The sequence below is a fragment of the Coregonus lavaretus genome (assembly GCF_964263955.1).
Source record: "Coregonus lavaretus genome assembly, chromosome: 31".
NCBI lineage: Eukaryota > Metazoa > Chordata > Actinopteri > Salmoniformes > Salmonidae > Coregonus > Coregonus lavaretus.
The window spans coordinates 16,884,063-16,903,545 of NC_140018.1; the positions used below are offsets into that span (position 1 = coordinate 16,884,063).

At 42.6% G+C, this 19,483-nt stretch overlaps 2 protein-coding genes across 3 annotated transcripts in view; one reads left to right on the forward strand and one right to left on the reverse strand.

Annotated features, from left to right (window-relative positions):
• Positions 1-9,959, forward strand: part of LOC311106783 (techylectin-5A-like) — a gene marked incomplete at both ends in the record, with an annotated part of 14,244 nt that extends 4,285 nt beyond the window's left edge. The window contains 6 exons of the mRNA XM_084149169.1: positions 7,411-7,530; positions 7,635-7,749; positions 8,006-8,143; positions 8,286-8,502; positions 9,323-9,518; positions 9,813-9,959. Of these exons, the coding sequence (XP_084005295.1) occupies positions 7,411-7,530; positions 7,635-7,749; positions 8,006-8,143; positions 8,286-8,502; positions 9,323-9,518; positions 9,813-9,959 (933 nt within the window). The remainder of the gene's footprint in view (positions 1-7,410; positions 7,531-7,634; positions 7,750-8,005; positions 8,144-8,285; positions 8,503-9,322; positions 9,519-9,812) is intronic.
• A 2,849-nt stretch (positions 9,960-12,808) lies between these two features.
• snx9b (sorting nexin 9b) overlaps positions 12,809-19,483 on the reverse strand; it is a 38,309-nt gene continuing 31,634 nt past the window's right edge. For both annotated transcript variants that reach the window (XM_084149239.1, XM_084149238.1), the window contains exons 15-18: positions 15,284-15,373; positions 14,885-14,999; positions 14,642-14,733; positions 12,809-14,260 (exon numbers count right to left, since the gene is read on the reverse strand). In XM_084149239.1, the coding sequence (XP_084005365.1) occupies positions 14,213-14,260; positions 14,642-14,733; positions 14,885-14,999; positions 15,284-15,373 (345 nt within the window). In that variant the 3' untranslated portion in view covers positions 12,809-14,212. The remainder of the gene's footprint in view (positions 14,261-14,641; positions 14,734-14,884; positions 15,000-15,283; positions 15,374-19,483) is intronic.

Consider the following 19,483-nt stretch of genomic DNA (forward strand, 5'->3'; position numbering starts at 1 on the left):
ATTTAAAACAGTATTATAATCCCCCACCATAATAATATTGTCTTGAGTTGCTTGCAGGCTTGATAATTTATTATATATATTGTCAAAGAATTGTGGATCATCATTATTTGGTCCGTAAAGGTTAATGAGCCATATCTGTTTATGGTCCAATACCATATTTAAAATAATCCATCTACCTTGCGTATCTATTTGGACAATTTGCACATTCGGATCGAAATTACTATTAATTAATATCATCACCCCTTTTGAATTTCTTTGCCCATGGGAGAAGTATATTTCCCCCCCCCATTCTTTTTTCCACGCTACTTCATCTCGAATTGTTGAATGAGTTTCCTGTATACAATAGATATTATATTCCTTCTCTTTGAGCCATGTAAATATTGTTCTTCTTTTGTTATTATCAGCTAAGCCATTACAATTATAACTGGCTATACTTATTTCACCATACACCATAATGAGATACAAGTTTCAAGTCTATTTATCATTATATATGTTTGTAAATTTACCAATAAAAAATAGCGTAATGATTGAGTGTCCATATAGCTGTACCGTGATATTTGCATTGCTACGGAGTAACCCTTCAATTGTTCTCCACTAATTCCCCCGCTAAAGCCCCTCCCCATCCCAAGTTGAGCCGTCATCCCAGTGATCAGCATCCCACCCACGTCCCTCCGTATCCCTAAGGCCCCGAGAGGCCAGGACCCATCCATCGAAAACAGCACACAGTGCCACCCACAAAACAGAAGCAGGTTAACCGCCAAAAGCATTTCCAATGCTTTCACCTCTATATATATATATCTATATAACTATTATTATTTTTTTAATTATGCATATCCTATTTTCCATCATTATCAATTAATATGCGTAATAATGTCGGCAGTTCACGCATAGGATTCTAACATATAACCAGGATTGCCATTGTATTACATTTAATTCATTGACAAGCAATTATTATCCTAGCAAATAATTCCCGCGGTCCATCCCATACCCCCCCCCCCAACATCCCCCCCCCCCCCCCCACAACAGATGCCAGACAAGCACACACGCACATACTCACATACTCCAACACACTCAACCCCCCTCCTCCACAATCCACCATAAAATCCGATACTCAACGGCTGTTATATCCCAGAGCCCAACTCGAGAAATAACTTGATCTACGAGTGCACATACAGTTAAAGCTGATTGAGAAAGCATGCAGATTGAGCAGAAATTGATAACAATGTGAGATTTGATTAATCTACTTAATCTATGTCAAGTCCTAGGTGATGGAGATCAGATCCACCCTCTTCACCTGAGACACAAACACTCTGATCCCCTGTTGTAACCCTTTTCCCAAGCATCTCCATGCGGTCAGACCTTTGATTATTTTGTGCCACCTGGGCCACAATGATAAACCCCCTCTCTGATTGTCCGAGTGTGACCCCCAAATAAGTATTTGGTCAATAACAAAAGTTTCTCAATACTTTGTTATATACCCTTTTTTGGCAATGCCACAGGTCAAACGTTTTCTGTAAGTCCCAAAATACCTGTTGCTGGTATTTTGGCCCATTCCTCCATGCAGATCTCCTCTAGAGCAGTGATGTTTTGGGGCTGTCGCTGGGCAACACGGACTTTCAACTCCCTCCAAAGATTTTCTATGGGGTTGAGATCTGGAGACTGGCTAGGCCATTCCAGGACCTTGAAATGCTTCTTAAGAAGCCACTCCTTCGTTGCCCGGGCGGTGTGTTTGGGATCATTGTCATGCTGAAAGACCCAGCCACGTTTCATCTTCAATGCCCTTGCTGATGGAAGGAGGTTTTCACTCATAATCTCACGCTACATGGCCCCATTCATTCTTTCCTTTACACGGATCAGTCGTCCTGGTCCCTTTGCAGAAAAACAGCCCCAAAGCATGATGTTTCCACCCCCATGCTTCACAGTAGGTATGGTGTTCTTTGGATGCAACTCAGCATTCTTTGTCCTCCAAAAACGACGAGTTGATTTTTTACCAAAAAGTTATATTTTGGTTTCATCTGACCATATGACATTCTCCCAATCCTCTTCTGGATCATCCAAATGCACTCTAGCAAACTTCAGACGGGCCTGGCTTAAGCAGGGGGACACGTCTGGCACTGCAAGATTTGAGTCCCTGGCGGTGTAGTGTGTTACTGATGGTAGGCTTTGTTACTTTGGTCCCAGCTCTCTGCAGGTCATTCACTAGGTCCCCCCGTGTGGTTCTGGGATTTTTGCTCACCGTTCTTGTGATCATTTTGACCCCACGGGGTGAGATCTTGCGTGGAGCCCCAGATCGAGGTAGATTATCAGTGGTCTTGTATGTCTTCCATTTCCTAATAATTGCTCCCACAGTTGATTTCTTCAAACCAAGCTGCTTACCTATTGCAGATTCAGTCTTCCCAGCCTGGTGCAGGTCTACAATTTTGTTTCTGGTGTCCTTTGACAGCTCTTTGGTCTTGGCCATAGTGGAGTTTGGAGTGTGACTGTTTGAGGTTGTGAACAGGTGTCTTTTATACTGATAACAAGTTCAAACAGGTGCCATTAATACAGGTAACGAGTGGAGGACAGATGAGCCTCTTAAAGAAGAAGTTACAGGTCTGTGAGAGCCAGAAATCTTGCTTGTTTGTAGTTGACCAAATACTTATTTTCCACCATAATTTGCAAATAAATTCATTAAAAATCCTACAATGTGATTTTCTGGATTTTTTTCTTCTCAATTTGTCTGTCATAGTTGACGTGTACCTATGATGAAAATTACAGGCCTCTGAAATCTTTTAAAGTGGGAGAACTTGCACAATTGGTGGCTGACTAAATACTTTTTTTCCCCACTGTACACCTGTTCTGAAAGGCCCCAGAGTCTGCAACACCACTAAGCAAGGGGCATCACCAAGCAAGCGGCACCATGAAGACCAAGGAGCTCTCTAAACAGGTCAGGGACAAAGTTGTGGAGAAGTACAGTTCAGGGTTGGGTTATAAAAAAATATCAGAAACTTTTAACATCCCACGGAGCACCATAAAATCCATTATTAAAAAATTGAAAGAATATGGCACCACAACAAACCTGCCAAGAGAAGGCCGCCCATCAAAACTCACGGACCAGGCAAGGAGGGCATTAATCAGAGAGGCAACAAAGAGACCAAAGATAACCCTGAAGTAGCTGCAAAGCTCCACAGCGGAGATTGGAGTATCTGTCCATAGGACCACTTTAAACCGTACACTCCACAGAGCTCGGCTTTACAGAAGAGTGGCCAGAAAAAAGCCATTGCTTAAAGAAAAAAACAAGCAAACAGGCATGTGGGAGACTCCCCAAACATATGGAAGAAGGTACTCTGGTCAGATGAGACTAAAATTGAGCTTTTTGGCCATCAAGGAAAACGCTATGTCTGGCGCAAACCCAACACCTCTCATCACCCCGAGAACACCATCCCCACAGTGAAGCATGGTGATGGCAGCATCATGCTGTGGGGATGTTTTTCATCGGCAGGGACTGGGAAACTGGTCAGAATTGAAGGAATGATGGATGGCGCTAAATACAGGGAAATTCTTGAGGGAAACCTGTTTCAGTCTTCCAGAGATTTGAGACTGGGACGGAGGTTCATCTTGCAGCAGGACAATGACCCTAAGCATACTGCTAAAGCAACACTCAAGTGGTTTAAGGGGAAACATTTAAATGTCTTGGAATGGCCTAGTCAAAGCCCAGACCTCAATCCAATTGAGAATCTGTGGTATGACTTAAAGATTGCTGTACACCAGCGGAACCCATCCAACTTGAAGGAGCTGGAGCAGTTTTGCCTTGAAGAATGGGCAAAAATCCCAGTGGCTAGATGTGCCAAGCTTATAGAGACATACCCCAAGAGACTTACAGCTGTAATTGCTGCCAAAGGTGGCTCTCCAAAGTATTGACTTTGGGGGGGGGGGGGGGGGGGGGGGAATAGTTATGCACGCTCAAGTTTTCAGTTTTTTTGTCTTATTTCTTGTTTGTTTCACAAGAACAAATATGTTGCATCTTCAAAGTGGTAGGCATGTTGTGTAAATCAAATGATACAAACCCCCCAAAAATCAATTTTAATTCCAGGTTGTAAGGCAACAAAATAGGAAAAATGCCAAGGGGGATGAATACTTTTGCAAGCCACTGTACATATTTACAAACATCCTCACATAGTGGTGTTTTTATTAGTTAAAACCACAAACTGTTTGATCTTAACATTTGAAAAAGGGCTTTCTTAAATTCACTGTATGATTGTAATGTCCTGATTTCTGTAGGTAAATTGTTCCAGTCAGTTGGGTCTTTGTATCTGAAAGATCTTACTCCAACCTCATGATGTACCCTTGGAATTTGTGACTGCTACTGTTGTTGAAAGGAGTAGTGTGAGTCTTGTAAAGTTAGTAAATACAGGGAAATTTTTTATATATACAGGAAACAGGAGGTTGGTGGCACGTTAATTGGGGAGGACGGGCTCGTGGTAATTGCTGGAGCGAAATTTGTGGAATGGTATCAAATAGATAAAACAAATGTTTTTTTCCATGTGTTTGATGCCATTCCATTTACTTAGTTCCAGACATTATTATGAGCCATCCTCCCCCAGCAGCCTCCACTGATACAGGGAAATTTAAGTTGATACATTTAGAAAGAAATTGGTACCAATGCAGCTGTCTTCTGTTAGGGAGTGACAGCCCATTTAGTGATTCACACATTGTGCAATAATGTGTCTTTACAATTCTTAGATCTATATAGTAATCCAAGCTTATAGTTTTTAGGGGGTAGATCAGCTTTAATTTTGCAGATAGATTGTAGCTTCCATCAATGTAATTGTCTGCATCACTTCCAATCCCCCATGTATTTTTTGCAAATATATACACTACCAGTCAAAAGTTTGGACACACCTACTCATTCAAGGGTTTTTCTTTATTTGTACTATTTTTTACATTGTAGAATAATAGTGAAGACATCTAAACTATGAAATAACACACATGGAATCATGTAGTAACCATAAAAGGGGGAGGGGGGGGGGGGGGGGGGGTATACAGAAGATAGCCCTATTTGGTAAAAGACCAAGTCTATATTATGGCAAGAACAGCTCAAATAAGCAAAGAGAAACGACAGTGCATCATTACTTTAAGACATGAAGGTCAGTCAATATGGAACATTTCAAGAACTTTGAAAGTGTCTTCAAGTGCAGTCACAAAAACCATCAAGCGCTATGATGAAACTGGCTCTCATGAGGACCGCCACAGGAATGGAAGACCCAGAGATACCTCTGCTGCAGAGGACAAGTTCATTAGAGTTACCAGCCTCAGAAATTGCAGCCCAAATAAATGCTTCACAGAGTTCAAGTCACAGACACATTTCACCATCAACTGTTCAGATGGGACTGTGTGAATCAGGCCTTCATGGTCGAATTGCTGCAAAGAAACCACTACTAAAGGACACCAATAGGGAAGAGACCTGCTTGGGCCAAGAAACACAAGCAATGGACATTAGACCGGTGGAAATGTCTCCTTTGGCCTGGAGTCCAAATTGAAGATTTTTGGTTCCAACCGCCGTGTTTTTGTGAGACGCGGTGTGCGTGAACGGATGATCTCTGCATGTGTCGTTCCCACCGTAAAGCACGGAGGAGGAGGTGTTACTCCTCCGCTGGTGACACTGTCTGTGATTTATTTAGAATTCAAGGCACTTCAATGTGTCTTCAAGTGCAGTCACAAAAACCATCAAGCGCTATGATGAAACTGGCTCTCATGAGGACCGCCACAGGAATGGAAGACCCAGAGATACCTCTGCTGCAGAGGACAAGTTCATTAGAGTTACCAGCCTCAGAAATTGCAGCCCAAATAAATGCTTCACAGAGTTCAAGTCACAGACACATTTCACCATCAACTGTTCAGATGGGACTGTGTGAATCAGGCCTTCATGGTCGAATTGCTGCAAAGAAACCACTACTAAAGGACACCAATAGGGAAGAGACCTGCTTGGGCCAAGAAACACAAGCAATGGACATTAGACCGGTGGAAATGTCTCCTTTGGCCTGGAGTCCAAATTGAAGATTTTTGGTTCCAACCGCCGTGTTTTTGTGAGACGCGGTGTGCGTGAACGGATGATCTCTGCATGTGTCGTTCCCACCGTAAAGCACGGAGGAGGAGGTGTTACTCCTCCGCTGGTGACACTGTCTGTGATTTATTTAGAATTCAAGGCACACTTAACCAGCATGGCTACCACAGAATTCTGCAGCGATATGCCATCCCATCTAGTTTGGGCTTAGTGGGACTATCATTTGTTTTTCAACAGGACAATGACCCAACACACCTCCAGGCTGTGAAAGGGCTATTTTACCAAGAAGGAGAGTGATGGAGTGCTGCATCAGATGACCTGGCCGCCACAATCCCCTGACCTCAACCCAACTCAGATGGTTTGGGATGAGTCGGACGGCAGAGTGAAGGAAAAGCAGCCAACAAGTGCTAAGCATATGTGGGAACTCCTTCAAGACTGTTGGAAAAGCATTCCAGGTGAAGCTGGTTGAGAGAATGCCAAGAGTGTGCAAAGCTGTCATCAAGGCAAAGGGTGGCTATTTGAAGAATTTTACGACCTAAAATATATTTGGATTTGTTTAACACTTTTTTGGTTACTACATGTGTTATTTCATAGTTTTGATGTCTTCACTATTATTCTACAATGTAGAAAATAGTAAAAATAAAGAAACACCCTTGTATGAGTAGTTGTGTCCAAACTTTTGACTGGTACTGTATACATACACATATAAATACATACATATACACATACATACATACATACATACATACATATAAATACATATACATACATATATATACATATCCTTTAAAAAAAAAAAATCCTTTATTAATTGCTAACCCTACCACCCCTCCCCTAATTGGAGTAAACTAGTGAACAACAACGCGTAGGCCTCTACTTCCAGCTTATACATACTATATACATTTTATGTACACAGTCTATTTTACAATAGTTCTATTTTGTTTGTTTTTACTCCTGTCCTTCCTCTACCCTCAACCTCTCCCATCTATTTCTGATGTCCATCCGGTTTGATTTCTATTTGCCATATCTTTCAAACAGTGCTCTTTCACAAAAGTTCTTAATCTATAACCTATATACGTTTTACGGACACATTATGTTTTACATTAGTTATCTTTATGTTATTAGTTGTTATCCAAGCTTATAGTTAATTGTTTTTCTAATATAATCAATATGCTTTCCAAAAGATTATTCAGAATATATCCTCAAACCCAGATATTTCAAACAATCAACACTTTCAAGCATTGTTCCATCACTTGCATGGATTTTGAAATGGCCAGCTGTGGAGTTTATTCTTTGCTGTGTACTTATCCATGCATCATTTTCTTAATGTGTGTGTGTGTGTGTGTGTGTGTGTGTGTGTATATCAGAGTGAGGAGAAGAACCGTATTAACTCATCCTTGGAGAATCGTTTCCATGAATTGGAGACGCACTATGCCGAGGCCACCACACTAGTGCACTTACAAGGGACCCTCATCTACGACCTTCAGGTACACAGTACAGTACAGTACACATATTAATAATCCAAATACTTTTTTCAAACATGTTGAGAGCTTGTTGCCAAGTTTTTTTTGCCGGTTGTCTGTCTCTCTAGGCCCAGATCCATAACCTGTCTCGGCTGGTAGAGAGCGTACGGAGGAACCCTGGCTGTATGATCAACATTGTCGGCACCAGCCCTCAGATGAGTTCAGAGGAGGCCCTGCATCCAGGTACATATACACCCATTCTTGATAAACACACACAATATCAGATATATAAGTTAATATTATAGCCTTATTTTAGATTTATTTAACACATCTACAATTCATTGGAGCCAAGTTCTACAATTTACCAGTAGGGGGAGACAAGCCTCCTTAAAAGTTCTCATCTGAGCCCAATATCCCACTGTTCATCTCTGCTCAAATACTGCATTTTTTTAGATTGTGTCAAATACTGATGAAACGCTCTGTTTTCTCTGTCCCCCAGAGGTGCAGCATGTGAGGAACTGTCCTATAGATTGTGCGTCTATCTACTATAACGGTGTGAGGCGCTCTGGTCTGTACACGGTGGTGCCTTCACTGGGGGCCATGCCTGTCGAGGTCTACTGTGACATGGAGACAGAGGGTGAGGGTTATATACACTCACACGTGTCACACACAAACATAGTTGGTTTTTGGTTTGAAGAACCAGTTTGATCAGTCAATAACGTTTCCTCATAATGTGTGTTTTGCATGTTTAATGTATACGTATCCTCTCCTTCTCCCAGGTGGTGGCTGGACGATGCTCCAGCGGCGTGTTGATGGCTCTGTGACCTTTGACCGGAGCTGGAGGGAGTATAAGGATGGGTTTGGTGATTTGCATTCTGAGTTCTGGCTGGGCAACGACCACATCCATGACCTGACCAGCCAGGGAGACTATAGCCTCAGGATTGACCTGGAGGACTGGAGCAACAAGCACAAACACGCCCTCTACGAGAGCTTCAGGTGGGGCTTAGAGACAAACATGCACACACGCACAGGCACGCAGCCACATCACACACAAACATAGACATTCTACCAATAGAGTGCCTTTTGGGTAGTGTGATTGGTAGTGTAATTTGAACATTATGTCATGAAAGAATATTATAAAGAATATTATAAAACGGACTGTAAAAGTGACTGGGTTGACCGTAAAAGTGTTGACAATTTAATATTTATCAGCCGTAACTCCCCATGTGACAGGGGGAATGAAAGCTTGTTGTGTGCAACAGGGAGGGGGAATTGAATGCAAGCTTAGCAACAATATTTTAACTTGTTAAAACATTTCTGGCCTATAATGGGTAACAGGGTTGACGACATGTTATGCTCGATGTGCTCAGTTTTCCACCACAAAACACCAGAAAATGGCAAAAAATTGTAGAACCAGCTCACCTGCTTTTACACTATGATTTGACTATTAATGTTCAATGTTTCTTTTGAAAAAGGAATAGTTTTACCATATTAAAACGAGAGTCCAGTTCACGTTTCAGGGTAGACCTTAAACCCGAGGGACAAATGTTAATTTATCACTAATCACATTAAATAGGTAAAAAACTCAGAAATTACTTTTCCAAAGCAACAAAATAACCAGGGCTTTACAACAATGGTGAAAACTTGGGAAAATCTTGGGGTTATGTAGGTTAACTTTTTTGCAGAAGTTGGACATTCCAAAATGGGGATTTTCTGAGAAAACAAATTATTTATTTGAATGAAAACACGCACTGTTATTGGAATTTGGAATGACCCAGACATTCTCTTTTGGGTGGCATTGTGTGTCTCGATACAGTGTGGATGGGGAGGACAGCCAGTACTGTCTCCACGTGTCTGGGTTCAGTGGCACGACGGAGGACTCATTCAGCTGGTACCATGACAAGCAGGGCTTCAGCACCCCCGACACGGGCAACATCTGTGCTGAGATCTCCCACGGAGGCTGGTGGTACAACCAGTGCTTCTACGCCAACCTCAACGGAGTCTACTACAGGGTAACAACCTCAACATACAGACAGACCCATGCACACACACACACACACAGCACAATAAATGACCTTATCAGATAGAACGTGAATGGTATGTGAGTGTTTGATAATGGTATGTGTGTAATGATAACAAAAAACATATTCATAACCAATCAAATGTTTTTTTATAATCCCCTTTTTACATCAGCAGTTGTGACAAAGTGCTTTGCCGATATTTACAGACCTATAGATATCTGATCACCGGTATTCCTCCCGTTACCACCCTGACCTCTGACCCTGACTGTGTTTGTGACCCCACAGGGAGGCCGGTATTCCCCCAAGGGGAAGAACCCTCTAGGACCAGACGGAATCGTGTGGTATTCCTGGAAGGACTCGGACTACTACTCTCTAAGGAAAGTCAGTATGATGATCCGCCCACGCACCTTCCGCCCACGTATGTCGCCCTGAGCAACCACCGCATGGCCATGACAACCAACCCTGACAATGGTCAGGCTCCATGATGGCTCGTCTGATCTGATGACATCACCATAGATGTACATGCTCCACACTTTTACAGTGAAATGTGCTGTAACCTTACTCACTGGTCTGGACAAGGAGTGAGATGGATTTTCAATGTGTGCATATATCTTTGCATAATGTTTACATTTGCATATGTGGCCATGCCACCAATAAGCCTGAAGTTCAGCAGAACAGAGCAACAGACTGGCAGGCACAGGAGGCTGGTGAGGGGAGGACGGCTCATAATAATGGCTGGAATGGAGTAAATGGAATGGTATCAAACACATGGAAACCATGTGTTTGATACCATTCAATTTATTCCATTCCAACCATTACTATGAGCCCATCCTCCCCAATTAAGGTGCCACCAGCCACCTATGCTCAGTGAGACAAGCTGAGTCCTGGATACAGTGGCATGTTGTACTAAGGTCTTCTGACCAATACAGACACAACAGATATTATCCAGTGAACTCGGAAAAACAAGTATTGTATGGAAGGGGTGGCACACGTCGAGTAGTCCTTTATGTGTGTGTTGACCTGCCTAGAAGATGGTTGGAGTTACATAGATTCCACAGTCCTGTACTAAAATAACATGACTGTGCCAAACTAACAGCCTATTGCTGGAGGGAGGAAGGGGAACTATACTCCTATAGAGTCACAGTCGGGTGGACAATATACTATACAGTACATAACGTGCTATATATTATACCATACATAATATATAGAAGAGGAAAGACACCGTTTAAACTGCAATGTGTGTTAGTGTGATGACTAAGGGCTGAATCCCAACTGGAAAAACACAAAACTCACATTAATGTCAATCTAACGTTCTTACATTTTAGCAGATGCTTTTAACCAGAGTGACTTAATGGAGCAATTAGGGTTAAGTACCTTGCTCACGGGCACTGACAGATTTTTCACCTAGTCGGCTTGGGGATTCAAACCAGCGTCCTTTCGGTTATTGGCCCAACGCTATTAACCGCTAGGCTACCTGCCGCAGTTCTTAAACTGCAGTTAGCATTCAGACATGAGGAATTATGTGTATGTTTATGGCCTTGTGTGCAGAGTTAGATATTTAACACTGTGTGTGTGTGTAGAGTGAGATTTTTAATTATTTGTGTGTATAGAGTGAGATACACTACATTACTAAAAGTATGTGGACACCTGCTCGTCGAACATCTCATTCCAAAATCATGGGTATTAATATGGAGTTGGTCCCCCCTTTGCTGCTATAACAGCCTCCACTCTTCTGGGAAGGCTTTCCACTAGATGTTGGAACATTTCTGCGGGGACTTGATTTCATTCAACCACAAGAGCGTTAGTGAGGAGGGGCGCTGATGTTGGGCGATTAGGCCTGGCTTTGCAGTCAGCGTTCCAATTCATCCCAAAGGTGTTCGATGGGATTGAGGTCAGGGCTCTGTGCAGGCCAGTCAAGTTCTTCGATACCGATTTCGACAAACCATTTCTGTATGGACCTCGCTTTGTGCACAGGGGCATTGTCCTGCTGAAACAGGAAAGGTCCTTTCCCAAACTGTTGCCACAAAGTTGGAAGCATAGAATAATCTAGAATGTCATTGTATGCTGTAGCGTTAAGATTTCTCTTCACTGGAACTAAAGGGCCTAGCCCGAACCATGAAAAACAGCCCCAGACCATTATTCCTCCTCCACCAAACTTTACAGTTGGCATATCTCCTGGCATCTGCCAAACCCAGATTTGTACGTCGGACTGCCAGATGGTGAAGCGTGATTCATCACTCCAGAGAACACGTTTCCACTGCTCCAGAGTCCAATGGTGGCGAGCTTTACACCAATCAATCAATCAAATTGTATTTATAAAGCCCTTTTTACATCAGCAGATGTCACAAATGCTATACAGAAACCCAGCCTAAAACCCCAAACAGCAAGCAATGCAGATGTAGAAGCTTGGCATTGCGCATGGTGATCTTAGGCTTGTGTGAGGCTGCTCGGCCATGGAAACCCATTTCATGAAGCTCCTGACTAACAGTTCTTGTGCTGATGTTGCTTCCAGAGGCAGTTTGGAACTCGGTAGTGAGTGTTGCAAACAAGGAAAGAAGATTTTTACGGGCTTCAGCACTCGGTGGTCTTGTTCTGTGAGCTTTTGTGGCCTACCACTTCGCGTCTGAGCCGTTGTTCCTCCCAGACCTTTCCACTTCACAATAACAACACTTACAGTTGACCGGGGCAGCTCTAGCAGGGCAGAACGTTGACGAACTGACTTGTTGGAAAGGTGACATCCTATGACGGTGCCACGTTGAAAGTCACTGAGCTCTTCAGTAAGGCCATTCTACTGCCAATGTTTGTCTATGGAGAATGCATGGCTGTGTGCTCGATTTTGTACACCTGTCAGCAACGGATGTGGCTGAAATAGCCGAATCCACTAATTTGAAGTGTCCACATACTTTTGTATATATAGCATATTTAACTCTTCGTAGAGTGAAATATTTAACTCTTTGTGGGTGTAGAGATAGAGACCCAGCTGCACCTGATTTCAGTCAGAGCTGGGTGCAGGCAGAGTACAGGGTGAAAGACCTCTTTCATTCCTCCCCTCATAATCAGCACAAACACACTCTTTGACACTCCGCTCCGCTCATAGACCAACTCATTCTCATTCCTATCCATCTCTACACATTTTTCAGACGGGGGAATAAGGGGTCTGCTGTGTGTGTATGAGTGTGTGTGGGTGTGTGTCCTCCCAAATACACACACAGTCCGTCAGAACAAGACATGACTCACACTCACTCCCACAAACACACTCAAAGAAAATGCAGAAATGTACACAGAGTACAAATCATTTTTATTAAATCAAACTGAATTTTTCCTCTTTCTGGGTGACAACGTATCGCAAATATTTCTATACATAAAATAATATCTCAACAACCAAAAAGCACATGCATCAGATAGAATATATATTTATTTGTATTTATCATGTGACGAGAATAGAAAGAGGGAGATTAAAGAATGATTGAAGATTGCACTGCGGTATTAAGTGGAGTGAGGCAGAGAAGAGCAAAGCTGTCAGACACCTGGATAAAGGCATGGCTGTGTATCAATTGGGAGGAGCATTGGCTCGCTGAAGTTTGGCTTCCATGGACAAGGAGTAGCCTCCCATTGCATAACCTCTAACATTCCCCATCGGAATCTGTCCTTCTAGAAGGGAGAGGAGCAGGATTCCATGTTTTGGGAAAGGCATGAAGAGTAAAAACGAGCGAAGCATGCAGTTCTATTTTCTACAGAACGTCAACAAGGCACAGTGACAGGAAAGGGTCGAGCTTCCTGTTAGCAATTGAGGAAGTGAGTGAAGGAAGGGGCGGGGCACTGCCAGCAGTGTTCAGACACACTCACAAGCAAGGGGCGTGGTGACACACTCTCTCTCATATCTGCCAGAACTTAGCTGACATGGCATAATGCAACATCTCTACGCTGAACTGTGTGTGTGTGTGTGTGTGTGTTTCAATCACTTAAAAAAATCATAATCACAATTTCTGTGGAAATGCTGTGATTAGAAGAAAAAAATGATGCTGGGGTAAGGTCCAAATGATGACCAACAAAGGGGATAATAACGGACAATGGAGGGAAAACAACATCCACAAAGACGTGCTTGGTCACGGGACAGATCCATAACACATACAGCCAAACATTAGCAGAGAACCAAGGTAAGGAACTGTAGGTTTACTATAATGCGGAACTGAGGAGGTCATGACTAGCCCATGGATTCAGTCAAACATGGAAATGCACACAGTATCCCCTATGCCAGCGGAAGAGAGCTGCGCTTTGAGCTCTGCATTTTGAGTGAATCATTGAGGCAGTGAGGGCAATGCTTAACTGTGCAATATGTTCAGAGGGCCTGAATGTTTGTTATGTTACCTTGACCTGAGACACAGGAAGTAGTCAGTGTTGTTTCCTGTGGGACTGGGCTGTGTGGTGCTGTATGTGGCACCAGCTGTGTATCAGGCACTGCTAACATCCACCCATCTGGTTTTCAACTGTTTATACCTTTTCCTAAACAGTTCCTAGACTGTTTATAACAGAATACATTAGCATCATTAGCTAACGACTTCAGGAAATGAAATTGCACTGAGCGCAAAGGGAAAAAGCAACAGAGAGAGAAATAGAAAAAGAGAGATCTCTAGGGTGTTGAGCTGGCTTCGGCTTGCATCTTCAGTCTTGGGAGGCAGGTGGGTTTACATGGTGGTGAATTGACTGTGTGCTTGCTTCAGCTTCTCAGCAATCTGCCCAAACAAGGAATAAAGAGAAAAATCCCATTGAAAGCCATGTGCTGAATGCCTAAATAAAAGCATTCATCAGATTGGAGAATTGTTGATGGACTAATATTTGTATGTACAGATGTATCTATTCATAGCAGTCACTCTCATTGCAGACCTTGTGACCAGGATCGGAGACAATTGCATGTGAGCATGTGGAAATTACCCATTAATTAATATAATTTCAATGCTAGCAATACTCAATTGCTTGAGATCGACTGTCATTCAGGCTAAGAACTCATAGGTTTTCTATTTGAGAAGAAGCTACTGACGTGTGAGCTAAAAGTGTGTTTTCTGGCTATGTGGGAGTGTTTCTTTGTACAGTGTGGCCTGGACGACTGTTCTTACAGTCTCGTAGAACTTCACTTGCTCCTCCAGGTACAGCTGCATCACCCTGTTGTAGTCGTAGATACGGTTGCTATGGAAGTGGTTCATCTCAGCTGTGGGCAGGGAGAAAACAGGAAATCCACTTTGTCACATGATGTAGTACAGATGATGGAACCATCTCTTTATACGCCATAGGCTTACAGCACCTTGTGCTAGCACATTTAACCATTGCTAACACATTTAGCATTAGCCCAGTAGCCTTACCTTGTAGTGCGTATGACATGGTGCTAACACGTTTAGCCATGGTCACTTTGTCCTGAGGGGTGATCTTGCTAGCTGCCACCAGCCGGTCTCCCTCCTTCACCTTCTCTATGGCCGCCTACCAGTGAAAAGAGAGAACAGTCTACAGCTTTGCACAAAATACCTAGGGATTCAACTTTACAGCTATACTGGATTAAACATGGATCTACATTAATGGCAAAGACACTGTAGGTCCTAACCAAAATAAAATGTCATTTTCATATGGTTGTTATTCTCTCTCTCCTCTGCCCTAGACTCAGTATCATGTGAACACCAATTCATCCCTCCCTCCCTCCCTCCCTCCCTCCCTCCCTCCCTCCCTCCCTCCCTCCCTTCCTTCCGCCCTCCCCTGTAGGAGCCTACCTTGTGTACTCCAATGGTGTCAGGGAAGCATCCCAGAAGGCCTTTGTACTCATTGTTGTTCTCCATGAGGAAGTGCAGGTCTTTCCTGGGCTACAGGGAGAGAACAGGGACAATTAGATATCAATCACACACACATACACACAGCCGCACAACCCAATATCCGCTGCAAACAGAGCAAAAGCCAGTTCACAATGCACTTTTTGTACTGAGACAGAAAAGCCAATGAAAAAGATGAGTACATTAATACAACTGTGACATCATCATCGGACAAAGAAATAAATATCAATGTTTCAAATGGCAAAAAACAGGAAACCACAAAAAAATGATAGAAAAATGACCAAAAAAGGAGATAATAAAGAACCATGGAGGGAAAACAACATCCACAAAACGTGCTTGGTCACGGGAGAGATCCATAACACATCCATCCAAACATTACCAGAGAACCAAAGTAAGGAACTGTAGGTTTGCTATAATGTGGAACTGAGGAAGTCATTAGTAGCCCATGGATTCAGTCAAACATGGAAATGCAAACAAATTATCCCCAATGCCAGGGGAAAAGTGCTGCGCTTTGAGCTCTGTACTTTGAGTGAATCCATGTACTATCTATAATATACAGTGCCTTCGGAAAGTATTCAGACCCCTTGACTCTTTCCACATTTTGTTAGGTTACGGCCTTATTCTAAAATTGATTAAATTGTTTTTTTCCCTCATCAATCTACATTTACATTTTAGTCATTTAGCAGACGCTCTTATCCAGAGCGACTTACAGGAGCAATTAGGGTTAAGTGCCTTGCTCAAGGGCACATCGACAGATTTTTCACCTAGTCGGCTCGGGGATTAGAACCAGCGACCTTTCGGTTACTGGCACAACGCTCTTAACCACTAAGCTACCTACCGCCCCCAATCTACACACAATACCCCATAATGACAAAGCAAAAACAGGTTTGTAGAAATTGTTGCTAATTTATAAAAAATGAAAAAGTGAAATATAACATTTACATAAGTATTCAGACCCTTTACTCAGTACTTAGTTGAAGCACCTTTGGCAGCGATTACAGCCTCGGGTGTTCTTGGGTATGACGCTACAAGCTTGGCACACCAGTATTTGGGGAGTTTCTCCCATTCTTCTCTGCAGATCCTCTCAAGCTCTGTCAGGATGGATGGGGAGCGTCGCTGCACAGCTATTTTCAGGTCTCCCCAGAGATGTTCGATCGGGTTTAAGTCCGGGCTCTGGCAGGGCCACTCAAGGACATTCAGAGACTTGTCCCGAGGCCACTCCTGCGCTGTCTTGGCTGTGTGCTTAGGGTTGTTGTCCTGTTAGAAGATGAACCTTTGCCCCAGTCTGAGGTCCTGAGTGCTCTGGAGCAGGTTTTCAACAAGGATCTCTCTGTACTTTGCTCCATTCATCTTTGCCTGGATCCTGACTAGTCTCCCAGAAAAACATCCCCACTGCATGATGTGCCTTTTACTGAGGAGTGGCTTCCGTCTGGCCACTCTACCATAAAGGCCTAATTGGTGGAGTGCTGCAGAGATGGTTGTCCATTTGGAAGGTTCTCCCATCTCCACAGAGGAACTCTAGAGCTCTGTCAGAGTGACCATAGGGATCTTGGTCACCTCCCTGACCAAGGCCAGCTCTAGGAAGAGTCTTGGTGGTTCCAAACTTCTTCCATTTAAGAATGATGGAGTCCACTGTGTTCTTGGGGACCTTCAATGCTGCAGGAATGTTTTGGTACCCTTCCCCAGATCTGTGCCTCGACACAATCCTGTCTCGGAGCTCTACGGACAATTCCTTCGACCTGATGGCTTGGTTTTTGCTCTGACATGCACTGTCAACTGTGGGACCTTATATAGACATGAGTGTGCCTTTCCAAATCATGTCCAATCAATTGAATTTACCACAGGTGGACTCCAAACAAGTTGTAGAAACATCTCAAGGATGATCAATGGAAACAGGATGTACCTGAGCTCAATTTCGAGTCTCATAGAAAAGGGTCTGAATAATTTGCCAAAATGTCTAAAAACCTGTTTTCGCTTTGTCATTATGGGGTATTGTGAGTAGATTGATGAGGGGGAAAAAAACAATTTAATCAATTTTAGAATAAGGCTGTAATGTAACAAAATGTGGAAAAAGTCAAGGGGTCTGAATACTTTCCGAAGGCACTGTACACAGACAGCACTGTGTCTGAGTGCTAGTAACTACCCAGGACTGGAACTACACAGCTAATGCTATTGATTGGTGGAGGTCAAAGGTAAAAAATAAGTCAAACAGAGTCTGGAGTGAGGACAGAAACCTCTGGACTGGAGCAACACATGCTTACCAGATGAGTCCTCCATGTGGACGCTGCTGTGACAATATCAAAAACAAGGCCAGGCTTTGATTTCAGTACAAACCACACTACACCATCATAGATATAAGTCAGAGAACTGATATTCAAACATTATGTTCAACTGAACTGTCAGGGGAACATAGGGAACATATTGGGCTCTGGTTAGTGCTGGTGGCCTTGAATTAATGTCATGGAGTAATCTATATAAGTCTTGACCTCTTCCCTTCAGATAACACACACAGGATGCTTAGTGAGAGGTTCAAAAGAAGGTCAGAACTAGGATATAAACAGACACTGTGAGGCCACAGGAAATGCATGCGGACATCCAGGAAGTGACATCAGACAGGAGCAGCTTGGGGCGATGAAGAGAAGAGAGAGACCAAATGAACGGGAATAGAGCACAAGGCCTCTGGGGTTACAGGAAGTACTCAGAGCACCCCCAAAGCTGCCCCTCAAAGTACACTAGTATACATTCCTTCAAAGGCTTATTTTGGATTCCAAGGACTCAACAACAACCGAGACAAAAAAAACAAGGCTACGTCTGATGTATAGCACACATTTCCTTTGAAATACTAATAAACATATTTACAGCCCTTGAGCAACTACACTCAACAGGAGACTCTTCAGGAGCCTCTGAGTGGAATAATCTGCCTCTGTTAAAACTATTCCCACTCTGAGTATCTTTAAAAGAAGGTGAAATCCTGGTTAATGGATAGTGTGCTTGTGTGAGCAATCCCTCCTAGCCCAATGATGATGACCAAATAGCATTCCTTTGTGTATAGTGTGTAAACTGGATGTTGTTTTGTTCTTATTATGACTAAGTAACCAAATTGATCTGCCAGTTTAGATTATTATATATTTTTTATACTGCCACATTATGCCAAACGCTATCATGAAAGAGGACCACAATGGAAATAAGTCGTAGACCTTTTTGTGCTTTTTTTGTGTTTATCCTCAATGATTCTTAATCAAGTGCATACTTTTGTATGTGTATTGTTGGATTCTAGCTTGAAATTTACTTAGTCATGTTACCATTCTAGAACTTACTGATTACATTTTCACTTAGGGGTGTACTCACTTTTGTTGCCAGCGGTTTAGACATTCATGGCTGTGTGTTGTGTTATTTTGAGGGGACAGCAAATTTACACTGTTATACAAGCTTTACACTCACTACTTTACATTGTAGCAAAGTGTCATTTCTTCAGTTTTGTCACATGAAAAGATATACTCAAATATTTACAAAAATGTGAGGGGTGTACTCACTTTTGTGAGATACTGTACATACATACATACATATCCTTTTTTAACTTATATTTCCCTTCATTACTTTCCCACCCCACCACCCCTTCCCCAATTGGAGTAAACTAGTGAACAACAACGCTTAGGCCTCTAATTCCAGCCCATACATACTATATATATTTTATGGACACAGTCAAATTCTACAATAATTATATTTTGTTTGTTTTTACTCCTGAACTTCCTCCGATCATTTTCATGATGTCCATCTGGTTTGCTTCTATATGCCATATTTTTCTAACTGTGCTCTTTCACAAAAGCTCTCAACCTATAACCTATATACTTATTATGGACACAGTATGCTTTACATTAGTTATCTTGTTGTTATTAGTTGTTATTATTAGTCCCATCCTTCAGCTCCATTCAACACCTCCTATCTACCTCTTAACACCATCCATATTGGATTTCTATTTGCCATATATTTTTCAACTGTACTGTGATATTTTACAAAAGTTCTGAACCTTTCTATTCTCATTGTTTCTACAGATCGTAAATTGAAAATAAACATTTTTGCTAAAAGTATTATTATATTATTGATCGATTGACTATGACTTTTCAGATCACCCAGTAGTGCTAT